We start from the raw sequence: 20846 nt of genomic DNA, 5'->3' as shown, positions 1-20846 counted from the left end.
CAATTACAGTTAAGCCAGCACAAAATTTATACACTAAAGAGATACATGTATGCACAACTGATGATCTTACAGAAGATACTGTTGACCACRCTCCTGTTCAATATGTGCTTGTACATGTTTTATCATTGTGCTTATGAAACCCTCTACTGGCCAGGAGATACAATTGTAAGGCAAATGAAACCACTTGAAGGAATGAAAAWCTCGTCTTCAAGTACGACAGTACTTTACATAAGAAAGGCAAAATGGTCCTCTTGATTAGTTTCATGAGAACAGAGTATTATTCAAGATTCTCTTGTAGATTTTACATAGCACTTTATAGCACTTTTCTGTTCTGGAAAGGTTCTATTTTACAGCTAAAACAAATATTTTTGAACTAAAAATACCAATTTACCTTCTCCTTTCCATGAGCTTCAAGAGTACCAGAAACACGAGAGCATCTGAAAGCGGAGTAAGTAACTCGATAAACATGACCACTTTCATCTACATCCTGCAAGTAAAGTTACGAGTTAGATTTGGAGGGAAAAAGTTCAGCAGCCTTGCAGAGGACTTAAAGTAAATAAATTAAAATCAAGCTATTTTCAAGTGAAAAGATAATAACAAATCTCCAAAAGCAAAAGGATAAAGGTTGAAACTACCACAATATTTAATGCAATTGTCATGACTACTGACTTTAGATTTAGAAGCAGCAYACTAGCCAGAATACTGAATACTCCCTCTTCAGAATCTGGGCCACCACTCTGTGTTTCATTATCTATTATTTTTTCCATCATTTCATATGACCATTCTAGCACAAAATCAGTAAAACAGCACTCGTAACATACACGAAGCAGCAACAAAATACACATGTGCACACAGAGGGAAAAATATTCACAAATAACAATGCCACAGCTACAGTAGCAGAAGTAGCAACAGGGAGAAGCAAATATCTTTGACCTCATTTCAGATTACCTCCAGAGACACCACATACAGTAAAATCCAGCAACCCAAGCCTCAAATGAGGTAAATGAGTCTGACACACTGGATCTCAAGTGGACACCTCTCTCACGCGTGCCCGACTGCTTAATGCAACCTGCAAGACGTACAGGATGAACACCAGGAAGCCTCAGGAGCTGCTAAGTGCTCTACAAGACTATTGCTGGCCCACTGATTCACTGACACGTGGCTTATCACTTGGAAAGGGAAGTTAAACATTTCCCTAGTACAATAAAAGCAAGAGAYTGCCTGAGAAGAAACTTAACAGTGTGTTATGTAATATATATTATTTCTGAAAAGAAGGGCAAGAGAAAGCAGAAGAAAGAGGGGAAAAAAAGAAAAGGAGAGATTTGTATAAAACATACATTCTCAAGRCAGCATTCACTCACCTTAACATAGGGTGGCGCAAATGATGACAAATGCCACTTCAGGTTTTCATCCCCCTTATTTTCCATTTCCAGATAGCTCTCTAGAAAGGATGCATCAGAATATATTATTAATATATTATCAATATAATTAATATATTGAATGTCTTTTTTTTTCTCTGAAGTGTTTTTAATGCATCTTTAGTTGAAATAATTTAAACAAAAAGACTGTATTTCAAGAGAAAAATGTTAAAAGAAACAGTTTTCATGACACCAAGTAGATTTGAAGCTTCTAGAGCAGAACCAAACAAAACAAACCATCAAAATGCTTGAAAGCTTAAAGCAAAATTGGGGGTAGAGTCTTCTAATTAAGATTGACATTGAAGATGCTTACAAAGGGGAAGAAAAGTTTATCAAAAGACAATGCACTGTCTTTGGCTGGAAATTTGGCTTCTATAAATCCAGAACAGCATGACAAATAGCAAAGATGTCCCCCTAGTCACTTCTGACAATCTCTGTTTATCATAGGATTCAAATTTTTGGCCATGAGCTTCAAATAATAGATGCAAAAGCTCCAAAAAGTTCTCGGAGCTGCTAAATGAAAAAAATATATATAATGCCAGTAAAACACCAGAAAAATCCTTACAAGCTAGAAAAGATATCTAAGCAGTAGGGAAAATCTGGCACCTAGATAACTGAATGACAGTTTCATAAAGTAATCTGGAGAATTTAAAGCATCATTGGGAGTTAAAAATAACGACTGAGGGTTCAAGGACCTATTTTCAACACCACCAACATATGCACAAGGCAGTCGGCCAATCTTGCAGTTAGCATCCGCCCAGGCTTCAGGGATTGGATTTATTTCTCTGCCACATGTGTAGATATTTATCTGGTTTCATAGGGCCACGTACAGTCTGAGGAGAAGGCAGTGCACTGCACAAGAGCACTGGTGTGGAATAGCTTCAGTAAAGCACAGCAAGCCCACAGTGCCACCCTTGCCTGTGGCACGGCACRGCGCCATCCACCAAAGCGGCCTCACAGCTGCCAAGTTGTGCGCCCTGCCGGTGGGAAGCAAGACTGCTGTACTGCACAGGAAAGAAAGATCTCAGGGAAAAAAAGAAAAGCTACATCACAAGGACTAATATTTCAAGAAACAAACTTGAGACAGTGGTCCTGCCCAATTACACTTGTCAGGCTAAAAAAGCGAATTAAGAGTCAAGGCCTTCAAGTTTCTAAACATGCAATTCAGTAAACAAAACCTCTAAACATAAAATACTATAGATGTTGCAATTACAAAAAGTGAAATTACCTGAGCTTTCACCAGCTCTCGTATTAGGAAAAATGACCGTTCTCTTCTTGATTTCCATTGTTGAAAATGAGGGCATTGAAAGAGGTTTTGCCACGTGAACAACAGGACTTTCAGACGGTGGCATGCATATATCAAGTTTTCTAGATGGAGAGCCTTCCTCAGACGCACACTTCGCACCTGCATCTCGAATCTGCACTTTGACAAACTTCAACACAGTTTGAAAAGAGGAAGAAATACTTCAATAGTGAACTTGGTTACACCACTAAGCTCCTGGATTTTCATTTTTTTTGTTTTTAAACGCGTTGTTTAACTCTACATCCCAACAGGAGAAAAAGCCTTATGTTAAGTATTCAGATCTTCTCTACTTTCAAATCATAAAGATTAATAGCTTTTCAGGGAAAAAATAATTTAGGAGAAGAGAAAATTTACTCAGTGTTTACCATCTGGAGGGTTCATTTCAATAGGCTATATGCAAATGCCATTACAGTAACTTATTAAAACTGAATCCTGTTCTCACYAGAGCTGTTTTCCATAAATATTTAGTTAACTATAAAAAGTACTTATAACTATATCATCATGTAACAGCTATTTTGCAGCATATTGTAATAAAGGGACAGCAGATTATTCTTCAATAAGACAGACAAAACAGTAAGTTAGAAACTGGCAAATARCTTTCCCTTGTATCTGTCCTCAGAGAAAGGGACCAGGGCTGTCCTCAGACAGCATCTACTCTCTGCTGTGTAAACTCCTCCTACATACTCAGGATAATACTATYATAATCTGAAAGTACTTTTTACATAACTGGACAGGTTGCAAAGAAATAGTAAAAGTATTACCAGCTACCAGATCATTCGTATTCAACTGGTTTTGCTACATCCTTTATTTTTGTTCTACTAGTTTTTTCCTCTCTTCAATCCTATTCCCATATTGCCAAACTTGGCTTGTTAAGGTTGCGGGCAGTGCCCATGGTCTCTCTACTCATTATTTTCATCAATTTCCCTGTGCTCTTAATGGCAGTTTCCAATTCTGAGTCATACATGCTAACTTCCTCCTTTAAGGGAAGACATGGAAAACCAGACATGCTRTTTTATCCTTTGTCTCCATCTCTCTCTCTGCACCCTTATCAACACTATCAAAACATGCTTTAAAAACAAAACAGAATCCCCAACATCCACAAATAGGTATCTGTTTCTTTGAGAGGGACTACCAAAGAGCCCATCTGCTTTTACACTGATGACAGGAAAAACTCCTGGCTTCGTAAGTGTATTTTATACATACTGCTTAATTCAAGCAGGGAAAAATCTTGGATTAAAATACAMGAACATTAAGAACCTGTTCTACAGTTTCTTTCCCACACACTCATCTGCCAGAAGGTTAATTTTATCTTAAGAGACACCAAAGGGAGCAGAATCAAGAAACTCTGTTTGCAAAACAACAGTTTGGCTACTTTTATTTGTTAACTTTTTCTTTAGGAAAGCTTCAAAATTAGGGAAGGGAACCCGATTTTCATAGAAATACATAAAATTAAGAGAACTAGTATCCTATGTCTAAAAGGTTATAGCAATACTACTCGTCCTTATACATCAAACGAAAATAAACTTTTTTAACTCTCAAGTAAGCCATACCTTTTGTCTATTGTCACAATGTATATAGATGAGGCCACTCCAAGGGATTACTGAAGGTTTTGTAGCAAGTGACGGATTGGGACTCACCAGAATTAGTATACTGCTCCTATTAAAAGGAAAAAAAATTGCCAGCATTATCCTCAGATTAGATTGATCATCTRTTACTTACTGATCTTGCGAGCTCAAGGCTGGCAGCTAACTGGATAAAATCTAGAGATAAATTTCAGATTCTTAGATAGCAGTTCATCATCAAATTTTAATAGTTAGAAACATGAAACAGTAACACACTTGACAAATTTGTCACTTGGGAGGGCAGTGGAAGAAGAGAGTGAAATCTACCCATCAGCAACATTCTGTCAAGCAATGGGAAGTAGACAGCTTCAATTTTCAAAAATGAAATAGTATTATTTAAACAAATTATCCTGCATAAATTATATTTAAGAGATCCTTAAAWCCAGTTCCAGGTTAATAGAAACTGACTTATTTCCTTTTGCCTATGCAGAGTCACCAGTTCTGGAGAAAAATGAAAAGTCTTTTAATGCTGTCAGTGATTTCTATAGACAGAACAGAATTTGTTTGAAACAGTTAGGACATCACACAAATTTGACCATGGAGAACATCAATATGTTATGATTTACCATGTTCCATATTCTATACTGTATAAATTTAAATTAAGGCAGAAAATAAGCAAAGAAGATTATCAAGAATTAGTACTATATCACAGAAATAAATCTCACTGATATTATGCAAACAGAACCAATTAGCAGAATTACTCAACTTGCATCTGAAGGACCCGCTTGAGATGCGATTAGCAGAGCACACAAGTTCAGTGTAGGCGCAAAATCAGTCCACAGGAATCAAAATACTTCTGTCTCATATAAACTGCAAGTAACAGCTATTAATAGTTTAAAAATATGTCACTGGTATTTCTTGAACTATTCTTTTCAGTAAGAAGGGATGGGGTTTTCACTTCCAGCAGCAGCGAGTCTCCCAGGGGCACTGCCGGCGAGTGCATTCCTACAGTTCTCACACTTCAGATGGGAACTGCTCAAGGCTCACCAGTTTTTGAAACCTCCTCACTAATGCTCCTCTTACACAGAGGCTGTGTATGCTAGARTAGGATTGTAATGCACACACATCATTTCAGTTTCTATAAACTGTTGYCACAAACCCTTCCATTACCTTTCAGCTTCTTTTTGACATTTGCTGCAGACTTCATCTGTCAATCCAACTTGTATGGAGTCACAGACCATATGTCTCTCATAAGGGTCATATTCAAACCTAAAGATACTACCACTCAGTACTTTCCATTGCTCCTTTCTGAACCAAGTGCTGTCTAGCAGGAGGAACAAAAAAGAGTCTTTACATCTTATCCAGAAAGGAAGCTGCAGAAACACTTTCCAAGGAAGGCTCGTACAATTTTTCCAGCCTCCAGGGTTCCTGGTTTCCAAAGTACAGTTTCTTTCACAGGACTTTGGCACGCAGAGGTGCAGCAACACCGTTGTGGCTGGTTTCACTTCCCCTCCATGAGAAAATCCATTAACATATTACTGAGCTCAGTAGGGACACACAACTTGGTTACTGCACAGTCATCTAGGTTGGTGATTGCCTTTACACATGCGGTAATTTTATGACCATGGTGACAAAATATTAAAGGTAGAGGTGACCTAACATTGACTTGTTTTTCTTTTTATACTACAGATTTTGAAAAGTCAGAGATTAAGTGGCAACAAATAAATCTCAAAACACAAATATATATAAATAAAGTTAAGGAAACCTACAAAAAGAAACTTACTCTGGTTCAACATTTCCATGTTGGGGAGTTATAGTAAGGCAGTGAGCTGGCCAAGAAAGCTCAAACTGCAGCATCCTACTAGAATTATTGATAATTTGTACATGGCCAGTATCAGCTGTTCCACCTGTTTAAAATAAAAAAAACAAAAAATTAGTATGTCCAAAACTGAGATATGAACCAGCTAAAATAAAGTATCTTCTGTTCTGTTTTCATCCTCGTATGCTTTAGAACCTTCCTATTTTCTCTTGCTAATGAATTGCATATCAGTAAAATGTCAGTTTAGTTCACATATATTACYTAACTCATCCTTCTGCTGACAATTTCACCAAAGCAATGTTCAAACCAGTTTACTGTCCAGAATAAACACTATGCCAACAAGATCACTCATCAAGAAATTCAAAATAATTACAGGAATGGTAAGTTGTACAGTTATTTTATTACTAGAATGGTTATTTTATTAACTTTGAAAAAATACTCACTAATAGAAGGAGGTGTCAAAATTAAATATTCGGGTGTAACAGCCCAAGTCTGCTGATCCACTAATATATTCTGAATAATATCACCGATTTTAACATGCAATGGAGGACCTTGAGGCCCTTTAACAGGAAGAACATCCAAAGTTGCATTGATATGTCTGCCAGAGTCGCCAAACCTAAAAATAAAATTGCATTAAACAATCGTATTCATAAAAAAATAGTGATTACAAGTGATTTCAACCTACTTTTAATATTCCTCAGTGTCATATTTCCATATAAAGCTCTTCACAATGTACTTCAACTTAATTCAACTCTCTATTATTAAAATATTAAATAAGCAGCTATATCATGACAAAGCTTATTTATAGGACGTTTAAAAGGAACATAATGGAAGGGATTAAAATAAGCAGTTATCTTTAGATGATAGTAAAAGGCTTTCTTCATATATGCTATATTCAGGTTAAGAAGGTAGTGTAGGGAGAAATAAGAGTTCATGGAACAGCTGAAGATGGAAAAGATCTCTGGACATGATCTAGTCCAGCCGATCTTCTCAAAGCAGGGCCCTCCAGAAGAGATTGCTTAAGACTTTGCCCAGTCTGGTTTTTGAATTTGTTGCACTATTTGACTATCCTCACCATTAAGAAGTTAAGTTTAAGCGGAATTTCTTGTATTTTGTGTCCATTGCTCTTGTTTGTTCATAGTGTTCCACTTCGAAGTGTTTGGCTCCATTTTCTACTTGCCCCCATTAGGTATTAACACACAAGGCCCAAACCTTCTATATTCAAAGCTAAACAGTCCAAATTATAACCTAAGTCTCTGTCAGCTTCCCAGRATGAAGAATAAGAAGTCACAAGTGACTGACATCATTTTGGAGAATAGTTTAAAAGCTATCCTAACAATTTAAATAGACTAGATAAAAAAAAGAGAAATAATGCAGAGAATGCTCTTTCACTTGCGCAGAAAGACAATTTTCATCATTGACATTACTGTACAACACAGATTTCAAATGAAGCACGTGCAGTTCAGTTTGGGTTACCTGAAGGTAATCTTTATAGTCACATTACCTCTCTGATGCCAGATGACACTGAGGAGACTGCTGCAAGTCATCCTGCTCAGAAGGGGAACATCCAACCACACAAAGGACAATCTTCTGCATGTTTCCATAGAAGAGATGGATGTCATTTGACCTCCTTGGAATTTCACAGACTAAAGTAAGAGTGATAAAGCATTTTTAATGAAATCAACAATTTTCTGAAGTCACAGAGATTTGAGCTATAATCCTAATTAATCATCAGTTGCCTAAGATACAGCTGATTGTTAATATCAGAAAAGAGAAATGCTCGCAAAGTTCTGGTTCTGTTAGGAGTATGACAGCCTGTAGTCTAATCTAACCACACAAACATTACAATGATGCATCACATGGGTGGACCAGTAAAAACTAACACCGTGCTACTTCAAATACTGAAGTTAAAATATAAGTTTTGTATTAGATTTGTCAAAAACCCACGAGAATTAAGGCAATGTAGAACAGAGTCCAAAACAGTCTGGAGTTATGAGTGTTTACAACTATGTATAACTAGTTACGTAGCTTCAGATTAGAATTCTCTAGCTGTAAGGATTGCCTTTAATCTTTTAGCTTTATTTCACAATCTCTTTAGCACACTTTTATTCAAAGGACTGAAAAGTAAAAAAGCAACTAAACAATGAAAAAAAAATCTCTTTTCAATTGAAAGATCTCTTACAGGAAAAGAAGTATGTTCTCAGTTTTCTTAATTGCCTGTTGCTAATTGTACTGTTTTTATAAAAACAATTACCCAAAAAAGCACAAAGATATTAAAAAATGTATATAAATAAAACACACACAAACATATTGTGGTATGTTTAAATATAATTGCACTATTCACTCAGTGACATGAAGGTAAGGAAGGTGATGAGGTTAATATCACTGCTTTAAAAAAAATAAATAAAAAGTAAGAATAACGTATTCAGCTCCAAGAGATACTTGGGGTGTTTCACAAGCCTGTCTCCCAGTGTTTTCTAATACYAGTTTTTGTCTTGAATCTGTTGACTTCAGTACAGAAAACAGAGCATGACAAGTTTTATATGTTCAAGATAAATAAGTTTGGGTAAAAGCAGTTGTTGTAACCAATTAGGAAACAGTAAGTCACATGAGACACTTTCAGCAAAGTATGGTGTCAAAGACAGAAATAAATCAGTAAATAAATAAGCTAAGATGCGAGATTTGAATCTGTTTTCTACAGAAAAGCATATTTAACCCTATTAGCAAGACACTATTAACAAGCCAACTATAGTTAAGCAAAGACTGTCTTGGCTCTCTCACATTGGCTAAACAACTTCCATGTGCAGGAGCACACATGGAAACCTCAGGCATCTTCAGTCGGACTTCACTTCAACCTAGCCAAGATGAATGAGAACTCTTCCAAGCAAAGCAACACACAGAACATCTACAGGGAAAGACTCAGCCTAGAAGCTTTGCTCAGGTATCGTAATAAGCCTGAGAGAGCAAAAATCTTTGCATAGATGAGCAAAATTAGTTCAAGAAACATGAATTCAAGGGATAAAATTAAGGATACTGTTAAAAAAATAAGGATACTGTTAGACTAAATTGCAGACTTCTTCAACTCTGTGGTAATACAAGCAGAAGTCAAAAAAAAGTTTAAAGTTGCTTAATTTGGGACAGGGAAGACATCTTCAAGCATCAGCAAGCTTGTTTTCAGTCTCCAAGTTCTCAAATACAGAATACATCACTTATGTACAAAGTTAACTCTGCAACCTTCAGTAAAACTGTACCTCAAGTCTCTTTCTCATGTATCAGTGACAAGGCAAAAAACTCTCAGAATGAACTGAACGTTTCTAGTGCCACAATACAAGGACTTCTGCTCCATTCAGAGCAAAGCACGATAAGTCTTAAACAAGTAAATACACAATACAAGAAAGCAAGTTTTGCCCTAACTGGACATTTTGCTTCTGCATTAAAAAAAATGTGGAAAAGTAACCAAAATTCAAGCCTACAACACATCCCCCCTCCCCCCCCATCCCTCCCAAAAAAGGTATTATCTATTTTAATGAGTCACTGGCTTACCTTCTGTCACTAGCTGTTCCCCTGGAAATTCTTCATCAAATTTGACATTTCTCACCAGACTGTTTTCTGGGACTATGTGTTTTTCTACCTGAGGGTTATACATCATGGCTCTATTAAAGAAATAAAAAACGGATTTGAAATTATACATATCACAGATTTAAAATTATATGTATTACTGAAACCATCAATCTGAATAGGATTCCTAGGGTAAGGAACTATCTTCATTTTAATTTTTTTTTTCTGGAATATACCAAGCTCATGTTTGTGAACATACTTTTAAGTTTGATGTCTTCTCATATGCTTAAGACTTGGAGAGAAAAGAGGCAACAAAACAAAAAACCTCACTCTACCGCTGAACAGTAAAAGGTATCAGACCATGATTACCACAGGCTTATCCTTCTGTGAGTCAGTAATGGAGAGTCTGGCACTTGATCAAACAGTAGAAGGAGTGAGAGCCTTGGAGGCAGCAAGAGCCAAGCGGCCATGCAGAGCCTGACTGCCTCAGCAGGAGTCACTGGGACCCCTCTCCTCCTCCTAAGGCTCAGACATTCACCAAGTTGCTGACTGGGTGTGTTCTTGGATCCAAAACTTGAGCCAGAAGCTGCGACACTGGACAGATTTTTCATTTCACAGTCATGCCCAAGCTCCAAATCCCAGCCTCATTGCATTATACACCTAGGGAACAAGGCTTGTCTACCTTACTGCAGTCTTGTATCTCAGGGGATGAACATCCCTTTTGTGGCATTCATCAAGGGAGACTTCAGAAAAGCTCCTGCCAGGGAACAACCAACTAGGTCACCACGTTCACACACCTGAATGTCCCGTTTGCCAACTAACAGAGCCAGCAACGAGCAATCTCATTCGTGTACCAGTGTCCATAAGACAAACCCAACCAAATTCTAAACACTACCTATGGTAGTACTATAATAGCATACTAGGGGTATACAAGCCTCTCTGTTTTGCTGTTTGTCAGTAGAGAAAAATCTTTTATCTTAGTATTTTTGGCCTCTGAGAAGTTGTCAGGGATAGTGAGTATTGCCTCAGAAAGCATTAATACAAAAACCAGCAATAAACAGCTGAAAAAAATCTCAGGCTAGTTCACCATCAAAAATACCACACAACTATTTCAGGACCTATTTACTCAGATATTTTAATTTAGTTACATTTAATATTTGGTTTGAGTAATAATAAATATGATGGCTTTCATTAAGTTTCTCGCAATCACATCTGCGTGCAACAGCAAGAAATTGTCAGCCACTGAAGAAAATTTTGCACTGAACCAGGATCATCAGCAAATGCAAACGCAGTAACCTCCTTTAAGGAAGTAAAGGGGTAACATAAGATATATCCTAGAAATTCTAAGTGTACACTCTGACCCTGTTATTTCTTCCAGATACACGTCCACTCACGGTCTATTTCCCTCAGCTTCATTCAGCAAAACAAAAAGTGGATGACATTCAATATTTAATACTAATGAATTTCTATAACTTCTTCTTTCAAACTGATTTTGCTTAGAAATTAAGAGTACATACATGTTGGAAAGATTTAAGACAAACAATTCTTTTTCAATACAAAACAACTYCCCTTCCAAAACAATATGCACAACTTCCCAGAATGCAGAAAGAAAGGAAAAGAAGAAAAAGGAATAAAGAGTTTATAAAACAAATAAACAAGAACTTTAACTACAATCTAGTTAAAGGATCTGGGATTTAATTAGGAAAAAAAAACTACCATTAGGCTTACAGGAACTCTCCTTATCTGCACAATCTTCTGTTTTCTTCTTGAGAGTTTTACAAGCACGCTACAACCAATGCTGTTGGTAGCACTGCATGCTTAGTTKTAGCATTCTACTAAAAATGTGCCTACTTCATAATAGCAACCTGCAATAATCCATCTTACCTACGATATTGACGTCTGGATATTTCATCTCCCCAAAAAATACATACTGCTGATATCAATGAGTTTGTTTTATGCAAGTTTTCTTTTTCCACAGGCTTCCATGTTACAGTAATCACCTGATAAAAGACAGTCAACATACTCAGAAGAAAAGTTCTTGCGGTCAGTACTGAGATTTATAAAATTACTGCAATACAACTGAAATGCAGAATGGTAAACACAAGACAAGCAAAACTTTAACGAGAATCTTCTGATACGTGTACTCACTGAACACATCTATTTTCAATCAATAAAACTTGTTCGCTGTTAGAGTTACCTCGTGTGTTCCTTCTTTTAGCACAAACTTCTCAGGATTCATCATCATTGCGTGAGGATCCACAATTGTTTTGGTCTCAAGGTCTGCAAAGCACAAGGCTCTAACGTATGCAGCACGAGAGCCTGTGTTTCTTATGCGGAAAGAAACTTTCCTTAGTCTTGCAGAGGATGATTTATCCAGTTTTATCAAGTAACCACCTGACAGCTTTTTAACATTTTCTAAGATTATATTGCTTGTTCCTCCATATCCAGAAAGAGGTATCTGAAAATGAGCAGTAAACTTGAGATGAAGTATATTTGTTACTAAGTTTCTATAAAAAAAATTGACATTAAACTACACAGAGCTTATAGTATACAGCATGACAAGGTACAGAAAATATGGAAAGGGAGAAAGAAAATAAGACTAAGTTTATTCAACTTCAATTTCAAAGTTTCACTGAAAATTAATTCAGGCTTTTCTGAATTTAGAATTTTCAGATTTTTGACAATTTTTCAATATTTCTGGAGAACTTGGACAACTTTTAATATACTACATAACCCTTAACGAGGTAGAAAAAAATACACAATCAGTCTGCTGAATGTTCAGACTATAAAAGTTAGTGTCCATACTATACTGATGCAAATATTGACATATACATACTGAGTACCTTGAAAAGAGTTAGACTTTTCTTAAAAGAAAGGAGTAAAAGACGAGAGCACGAGAAATACTGTATTGTATGCAGTTTAAATTATTAGAAATTAGGTGTTGAGAATCTCACAGTAAATTTAATTCCTGGCTGTGATCGAATCCCCAGCTGCTTGATTTCTAGCTTTGCAAACATGCAAGTTACACGAGTAGGTGTAAACATCAAGTATATATTAGTATCTTCTTTGGGACGGATTTTGAGCTCCCAGTTACTAGACAGGCGTTCCTCTGATCCAAATATACTTTGCAGCTATTGGAAAAATAAAGATATCAAAAGTGAGCATGTACAGTAAGAACATATACAGAACAAGATCTCCTTAAAACCCAAAGCAACCTGATCAGGCTCTGAAATAWGTCAGCAGGAGATATTTGGGGCTGCAATGACTCTAAACAGAATAGTGGAAAAACACGTCTTTTCAGTTGGAATACTGCATCTTTAGAGCTTTTACCAGACAGAAACAAGATCAACTTGTTTCATTTTGTAGCCTCATTTTCTCCAGTGCAGTCAGGACAAATAGAGATCATTACAGAGATAAGCACACAATTTTGGGGGGCAGAAAGCACTGCCAGTTATTTTCTGGCCAAAACAGGGACAAGAACCAAACGCTTCTGCTCAGGTCAGAAATAGCCTTTGTGGATGAGTCAAACTGGTGAAGGATCTGTGACTGCTGAATGCAGAACTGGCCACCAGAATGAGCTGGGGAAATTCAGACACCCTCCAAAAGAAAGAGTACAGATGAACTAGTTAACAACTGGAAGACAAGTTTTCTGATTATCTCAGAAAAAAASATCTCTGAAGTATTTCCAGAATGAAAACCAGGCCTGACGTCTAGCACTCTGTACAATGACCATGATATGCATCATTACATATAGTTAGGAAATTCTCTGTAGTGGGTGGTCAGAAATCCAAAACTTGAGACATTTAAAACATGACACTTCTTTCCAAGCACTGTTACAAGTCCATCAATAACATTTCAGAATGTGCCTTGACTCCTCTCTGATTAGATATCTTCCCAAAACAAGGAGGAGAAAGGCATCCCACCTTAGTGATAAGATCTAACRGGCCACAAGCAGGAAAAAAAGTAAATCAACTTGGATCCCAGACAGTTTCAGAATCAAACATGCAGCAATATATGATACAACAGGGAACCATTACAGGCAGAGAAATAAAGACTTCCCCACCTCAACTCTTAATACATGCTTATTGCATGAACATATACCTATGCAATTCTATTAAAAATAGAAAAAATGTTCTTAGTTTGGTCTCTTTCACCGAGTTAGCAAAAAGACACTTAGCACGTAATCTCATTTGAGTGATGTGCCATTCCAAAACAGCAAATCTGAATTTGCTTTCTCAGATGAAATTCTATTGCAGAAATTCTGTTATTTGATTTTCTAATCAAAGTCAGCTATTATCGAGCAAATGCTATTGTGAATATTAAACAAGTTTTGACGGTTTTATTATAAAGAGGTTATCTTGATAGTTTTGTCACAAATAMGAAATAGAATTTTTTATTACTAGTTACCTGAAAGCAGTCTTGATCCTGGCCTCTTATCACCAGTCTTAAATGTTGAGTTGCAGACAGAGAGTTATTTCTAAGAGTTAACTTCTGTTGACTGAAAAATACAAACTTAAGTTGTACTGTGCAGAAAATTTCAATGTATGTATTTATGGAAATGGAACAATTTTACTTCCAGTTTCAGCATAATATATTAGTTCAAAGGTTKTTTCTATATTCTCAACGTTGCACACTACAATATTACAAACCACTACTTTAGTCCTCACATGGTGGGGAGGGGAGGGAGGAAGGGAGAGAAAAAAAAACTGAAAAGTTTTTCTAAAGTTCAAGTATTGCATTTAATAGCTTAACATTAATAACTTAACAGCAGTTGTGTGAATACAAGAGACTACTTCAAAGAACAAAACAAAACAAAAAAATCTTTTAAAGGTTTTAAAGATATAGCTATTAAGAACTACTTGTTTATGGAAAATCAGAATCCTCCAAGCGTAAAGAGAAGTGAGAGTAAATAGAAATGGAGAAGGGTTTTGATTTAAGTACATTATTGGTCATAAAAATGGTTTACATTTCAGTGAATAACTACACAAATCATCCTGAGAATACATCAGTGAAAGTTTTATCCTCCAAATCTTGAGTCTTTTGTATTTATTATTGTATATCTCAGCAGACTAGAATAATTTTGATGCAAAAACTATCCTATTGATCCTACATAAAGGAAATAGACTTGACTCAGCTTCACTGAAACTGTTATTAGGGAAATAAACTAAGCTTAGGATAGCTTTTCGTTTTAACATACTTAACAATGATGGCTTCACAAAAAACTTGRCTGTTTAGCTGCATCAGGTTGATCATAGAATCATAGAATGCTTAAGGTTGGAAGGGACCTCAGAGGTCATCGAGTCCAACCCCCCTGCTCACACAGGGTCACCTAGAGCACGTGGCACAGGGCTGCGTCCAAGCAGGTTTTGAAGATCTCCAAAGAAGGAGACTCCACAACCTCTCTGGGCAGCCTGTGCCAGGGCTCTGTCACCCTCATGGTCAAGAACTGTTTCCTTAAGTTCCTGTGGAACTTTTGGTGCCTCAGTTTGTGGCCGTTTCCTCTAGTCATATCACTGTCCTCCACTGAAAAGAGGCCGCCCCCCTCCTCCTCACTGCCTCCCTTGAGGTATTTATACACGCTGATCAGGTCCCCCCTCAGCCTCCTCTTCTCCAGGCTGAACAGRCCCAGCTCTCTCAGCCTTTGCTCATAGGGCAGATGTTCCAGGCCCCTGATCATCCTGGTAGCCCTGCGCTGGACTCTCTCCAGCAGCTCCACATCCCTCTTGTACTGGGGAGCCCAGAACTGSACACAGTCTCCAGATGTGGCCTCACCAGGGCTGTTACAGAGGGACGATCACCTCCAAAGTAATTTATTTCTCTTCCAACATATTCTGACATTGATTGGAAAATATTCAAGTATCTAAATATATTTTCAAATAAGAAAAAGCCAATGGCTTTTTAGATACTTTTTCYTTAAAAACTTGTAATAATGTTACATTAGCAGATCACCCTGCAATGCAAACAATGCAAATTAACTACAAATACAGATTACTGATAGGAGTCTGAAAACTGCAATATTCTCTTCAGGGTGAGGTACCACCATATGCAGAAGCCAACAAAAAGGCTCATCCTGGCTCAGGAGGAGAGATCTTGTTCCTTGCTTTTCTACTCATTCGCTGCTACCAGCTGCTCGCTCCCACTGTTCACTTCAAGGCTTCTGGCACTCAGGCCCTTCCTTAACGGAGGTAGGAAGCCGCTGCCATCTTAGWGCGGCAAAAGCTGCTCACGACAGGGCCTAACGACTCCAAAGACTCTGACACAGAGGAGGTCGTGCAACTAGATACAAGAATGGAATGAGGAAGAGAGGGAAAAGCCTTCTCCTATATTTCAGTGGCAGAGACTTTGTTTTCACGTCTTGAAACACTAAGACTAGAAGCTTCAAACTAAAAACTCCTGGAAGAACTCTTCCTTATCTAAAGCGTAGGGAACCGTAATTAGAAGTGTGATCGGTTCTCCATCACTAAAAAYGTTAATATCAGAACACACTCAAACTCACAGAACTGAACTAATTAATTAGCCTAATTCATTAATGCTATTTAGAAGGTCAAAATATGTTACCAAAATAAATTCTGGTAGTCTTAGTATCTATAAATCAGGAGAAAAAAAGATATATAGCAAAACATTCACTACTAGCCAGACATGGAAAAGTTCTATATATTCTTCTGACATCAACTTACTTAGAAAATGTTTTTCATTAATTCTACTTACATTGATCTTCAAAATCTGATTTTATTCCAACTATAACTAAAGAGTCATAAAGAACACAAAAAGCTTAAATATGATCATGGATGGTATTTGCAAATTTTTCCTGTATTAAAAAAAGAATTTATAGCATACTATTTCTCTCACTGAGTGTGCAAAACAGCTTAGCTTATCAGCTAAGGATTGTTAATATAAACAGAGACAATACAGAATTTAAATCATAAGTAAATGCATTATAAAATACTTAATATATTATTTTCTATGAACGACTGCCCTACTTATACTTACACTGATCTTCCAAGTGCTACTCCTCCCCAGGCCACAAACTGCTTGTTGGAGAGAATAGGTGGGATGTCTGTGCACTGAGCAGCAGTGAACACGGGTCTGCTTTCCCCATTCCCCACCTCACCTTTCAGCACCACTTCATACTGAGGCCCAGACGGCAGCACAAGGATTTTCAGTGTGCTTAAAAACAAAGAGATTACCACCACAAAATAAGATTAGCAGGTAAATACAAGATCACTGCAGGAAAAAATATTAGGCCCACAGACAGGCAACCAGCTACCCCAGGGTGATCAAGCCTCTACCTACCAGACCAAAGAACAGCAAAAGCTACTGCCTTATCTCACTCAAAAGAAAGAAATGGGATGAATGAGAACATCAGGAGCGCAGATTCAAATAAAGAAATGGTCCAAAGTTGCAAGGAAGAAAAATAAGAAAAACAAACAACCCAAACCCCMCACACACTTAAAAAGAGTCATAGGGCAGGAAGAAAGCTCATAAGGGACAGGTCAAACCCCACACTATGCCAGAATCTTGGAGCCAGGAATCAAACTCAAAAACCTCCAGTCTAGCTGTGAGTGAATTTCTGTGAGGCCCAATGACAGAGTCCTGCATGCTCTCAGTAGGCAATATTAACATTTATTATTGCTATAATTACTTTATTAGTCATTTGGCAAGCACTTGCAAGTAGACTGCAAAGATTCCAGTTCTATTGAGTACCTTTCACTTGTCAAGCAAAGAAGTTATGCAAAAGGTCATGGGAGAGGTCTATCCTGTGGAATCATACTTTCATTAGCACAGAACTTCACATCTTAAACATCACTGGCAAGGCCCCAATAAGATGCATATTGAAGCTGAACATATTCCTTTTATTGATTCTCACATCTTTAAAGCAGAATTCACAAGATGGGCTACAAAAAAAATGCTCTGGAGAACTGGAATCTGACTTGGACATTGCCAAATCTCTCAGGTGGTATCAAAACAGTCACTTGAACACCTTGTTAAAGTGGACTTGAACAAACAAGTCCATTTGGGAGAGGACAAGGAAATTCATAGGTAATAACATACAAATGCTTATAGCTGCAAATAGAACATGCATGGCAGAGTTATGTAGGACCTTGGCCTGAATATCCATTGAATTCTGGCAGCCAAAATAGTCTTGATCCTCAAGACTCCTCTGCTGGAGTTTACCAATTGTAAAACAGAAAGAACATATCCCTCACCTTACTGGGGCAAAGAAGAGGAATGCAAGTGGAATGGCTCCTGAAGATAAAAACTTTAAAGCATCTTGGTACTTTAGAGGCGAGTATCTTATAAGGGGCACCTGAGAATTGCTCCGTTTTTTTAAATTAATCACAAGGAGCCTGTTGATCTTTGATGGAAAAATGAGCTACTCATTTAGCATTATATTCTCATTTAGATTCTTCTGTGGATAAAATTTCACATTTGTTAATGACTTTCAGGTTGAAAAATACTTCTGTTTAACATGAACAATTATAAACAGTTATGTCACCTTTCTGCAGTGTTTAAGTTTTTTGGAGAAAACTGGACAGTTACTTCTTGTTCTTCTTCAGTACGAAGGAAAAGATCCTTAGGTTCAACAGAAAAGCAGCTGTCTTGATTTGAGATCTGAAAAGAAAAAGGGGAGTTAAGAGAGAAAGAGACGGTGTGTTATTTCTTTTAAGAAAGTAAACATCTGCAAAGAGCAAAGCTATTTGATCATGCCTCTTGAACATACACTTCAGCTAATTTATCTATATCTGCTGTCATCAAATCTTTAACATAATTCTGTGCAAGTTAAAGTCTTCCAGTGTTGAATGGAATAGCAGAGAAACCTCTAAGACAGTACAGACATCAATTCTATTAATGATGCTGAAAGAATCTCAGAAAGATTCTGAGAAATATATAGCGCATGACAGTTCACAGACAGTAGCAGTGTAACATGACTAGTCTCAACATGCAGTACCAGCCAATCCTGATACAAATGAGTGCCCAACACCATCACGCTGTTAGTGCCCCATATCATCACTCTAGTCTTGCATTCCACTTCCAYGGCCTCTGTCCCAAGAAATGCAGAAAGAAAACCTTGAGATGGGGCCACTTCCCTGTCATTCCTACTCGATCATTGACGATCCGGAATGACGAGTAACAACAGTTCTCTGATCATCAGACACAACCCTCTGAGGCAAAATGAGAACACCGATACCTGGGCTAAGCAGGCCTCAGGTTGGAAGTAATCCTCAGAGCATCAGCACTTCCAACCTCTCATCTCAGTGCCACAACAACAGCAGGTAAAAAATAAAATTACTGATAGCACAGAAGAAGCAAACAGTACAGCTCTGCACTAAGAAAGCTTGGCAGAGGACTTTTTTTCCCCTCTTCTCTTTTAATCTCAGAATTTTTCTATTCTTAAACTAATTTTCTCTGATAGAAGTTGGAGAGGTTTTTATACAAAAGACATTTCCAAGCTAGAAGCTAGCATTTCTTAATGGAGAATATTTCTTAATGGATTCTTAGTGGGGGAAGAGAAGATTTTTGTGAGAAATGTTACTAGCTTGCACATTTGCAACATGAAAAAAAAAATCTTCATTATTCTATCTTATGGACTTGAAACTCAAGGCTAACTTACAAAATATAATCACATCTTAAGCACCTCTCAATGAATTATATCTAAGCTCAGAATTTCAAAATCAGGAGAAGTCAGTCCAGTGTGCCATTAAATCAACTCACTGGAAGGACAGACAACAAAAGGAGTTACTATCACCCGATACAACAGAATTTAAGCARGTTCAAATGATTTCTATAACAATTACCAAAGTCTTCTGGGACAATTAAAAACATATTCTTCAAATAGGTCCAGAAGCTAACAGTCAGAGGCTGTTATTTTCTAAAAAATTTCTGTGATAGTTTTGCAGTGCTTCAACATAGTTGTATTGCAGACAAAAATATTTCTGCAATGTCATAATGATCAGAAACAATCACCAATTCCACATGCTTTAGCTCTGATTCTTTGTTCATGTAACGTCTCAAGTAAGAGCCTCACAGCCCTCAACTTTGTTTATTTTTACTGAGGCACTGATTTATCCTTGTGTTAACTTCAAAATAATATTTTGAAGGGAGTCTAGATATCTTTTACAGGTTTTCAAGAAAATTAGAGTAAGTTAAAGATAATATAAGCACTAACCATCATACATGTCTTGGCAAGATGTCCAGTAAAAATTAATACATCTTAAAGTTAAAAATGTCTACAAGTTAAAAATGTTTCCTCATGCCAATATAACTCTGCCCTAAATAGGCATTACTCCTCAGGCTAACAACCAACCRCAAAGCACTGCTGCTTTTACAAAATGTAACAGAATACTCATGAGAGGTCTTTTTTTCCCAGTTGTGTGAGCTGACCTCTTTGTTACCTTTCCTCTTCTTTCTCTTTGCCAAACCATGCAGTTAAGCCAGCAGCCTGAGGGTTAGCTTGAATTTTGATATGATGTTTACAGTACAAAATTCACAATTTCAAGAGGAGGAAGCCAAYCTACCTTAACTTTTAAATGTACACCAATGTTTCCAGCATTTTTCAATGGCAGCTGCTGCTTGGATGATGAACCCACGCTAGCAGATAGAGATATTGTCTGGAAAAAAAAAGAAAGAAGTGTGTCTATATACATATATACACACACACACACACACACACATATATATATGCACACACACACACGTATGGGTACATATATGCTTATATATACACACAGATAGCCAAACAAAATGCAAAAAGAAACAGGCTACAAGAGTATTCTTAAAACATACTGTCCTCAAATTCACTCATACCTGTAAATCCTTTGGGGCGTGTATCCTTGCTGTGCCAGCTCTTGCTCGAAGAGGAATACTTTTAATCACACTGCTAGGCCCTGGACTATCAACTTCCACATCAACTCTTGCCAAGAATTCCTCTGCTGGACCTAAGGAATCTAGGAGCAATTCCACATGTGACAAATCCAAGCAAGTCTGCCAGCAGCAAAAGCCATTCCTATAGACTTGCATCCCCTTTCTATAAATCTTAACAAAAATAACCACTTTACATATTTTGAAATTGAAGTGTAAGTGTCCCATTAACTTCTAAAAGATTAAGACTGATACACAGCACAAAAATACAATAAATTAGTAACAAAAGAAGATTCCCCTCTTCCATCAGTTAAGAAAACTGAACA

General features: G+C 37.2%; 1 protein-coding gene across 1 annotated transcript in view; it reads right to left on the bottom strand.

Annotated features, from left to right (window-relative positions):
• CEP192 (centrosomal protein 192) overlaps positions 1–20846 on the bottom strand; it is a 57656-nt gene that overhangs the window by 10013 nt on the left and 26797 nt on the right. Inside the window, exons 23-38 of the mRNA XM_026040457.1 lie at positions 20467–20606; positions 20178–20270; positions 18158–18273; positions 16651–16827; positions 14068–14158; positions 12615–12791; positions 11858–12118; positions 11545–11660; positions 9646–9755; positions 7607–7748; positions 6546–6718; positions 6067–6190; positions 4272–4377; positions 2647–2851; positions 1362–1441; positions 392–487 (exon numbers count right to left, since the gene is read on the bottom strand). Of these exons, the coding sequence (XP_025896242.1) occupies positions 392–487; positions 1362–1441; positions 2647–2851; positions 4272–4377; positions 6067–6190; positions 6546–6718; positions 7607–7748; positions 9646–9755; positions 11545–11660; positions 11858–12118; positions 12615–12791; positions 14068–14158; positions 16651–16827; positions 18158–18273; positions 20178–20270; positions 20467–20606 (2207 nt within the window). The remainder of the gene's footprint in view (positions 1–391; positions 488–1361; positions 1442–2646; positions 2852–4271; positions 4378–6066; positions 6191–6545; positions 6719–7606; positions 7749–9645; positions 9756–11544; positions 11661–11857; positions 12119–12614; positions 12792–14067; positions 14159–16650; positions 16828–18157; positions 18274–20177; positions 20271–20466; positions 20607–20846) is intronic.

This window comes from Nothoprocta perdicaria, unplaced genomic scaffold (genome assembly GCF_003342845.1).
Source record: "Nothoprocta perdicaria isolate Ctin4 unplaced genomic scaffold, notPer1 scaffold_258, whole genome shotgun sequence".
In the NCBI taxonomy this organism is placed as follows: domain Eukaryota; kingdom Metazoa; phylum Chordata; class Aves; order Tinamiformes; family Tinamidae; genus Nothoprocta; species Nothoprocta perdicaria.
Note: the sequence above shows the minus strand (reverse complement) of the source record. Positions and strands in the feature narration are given on the sequence as shown.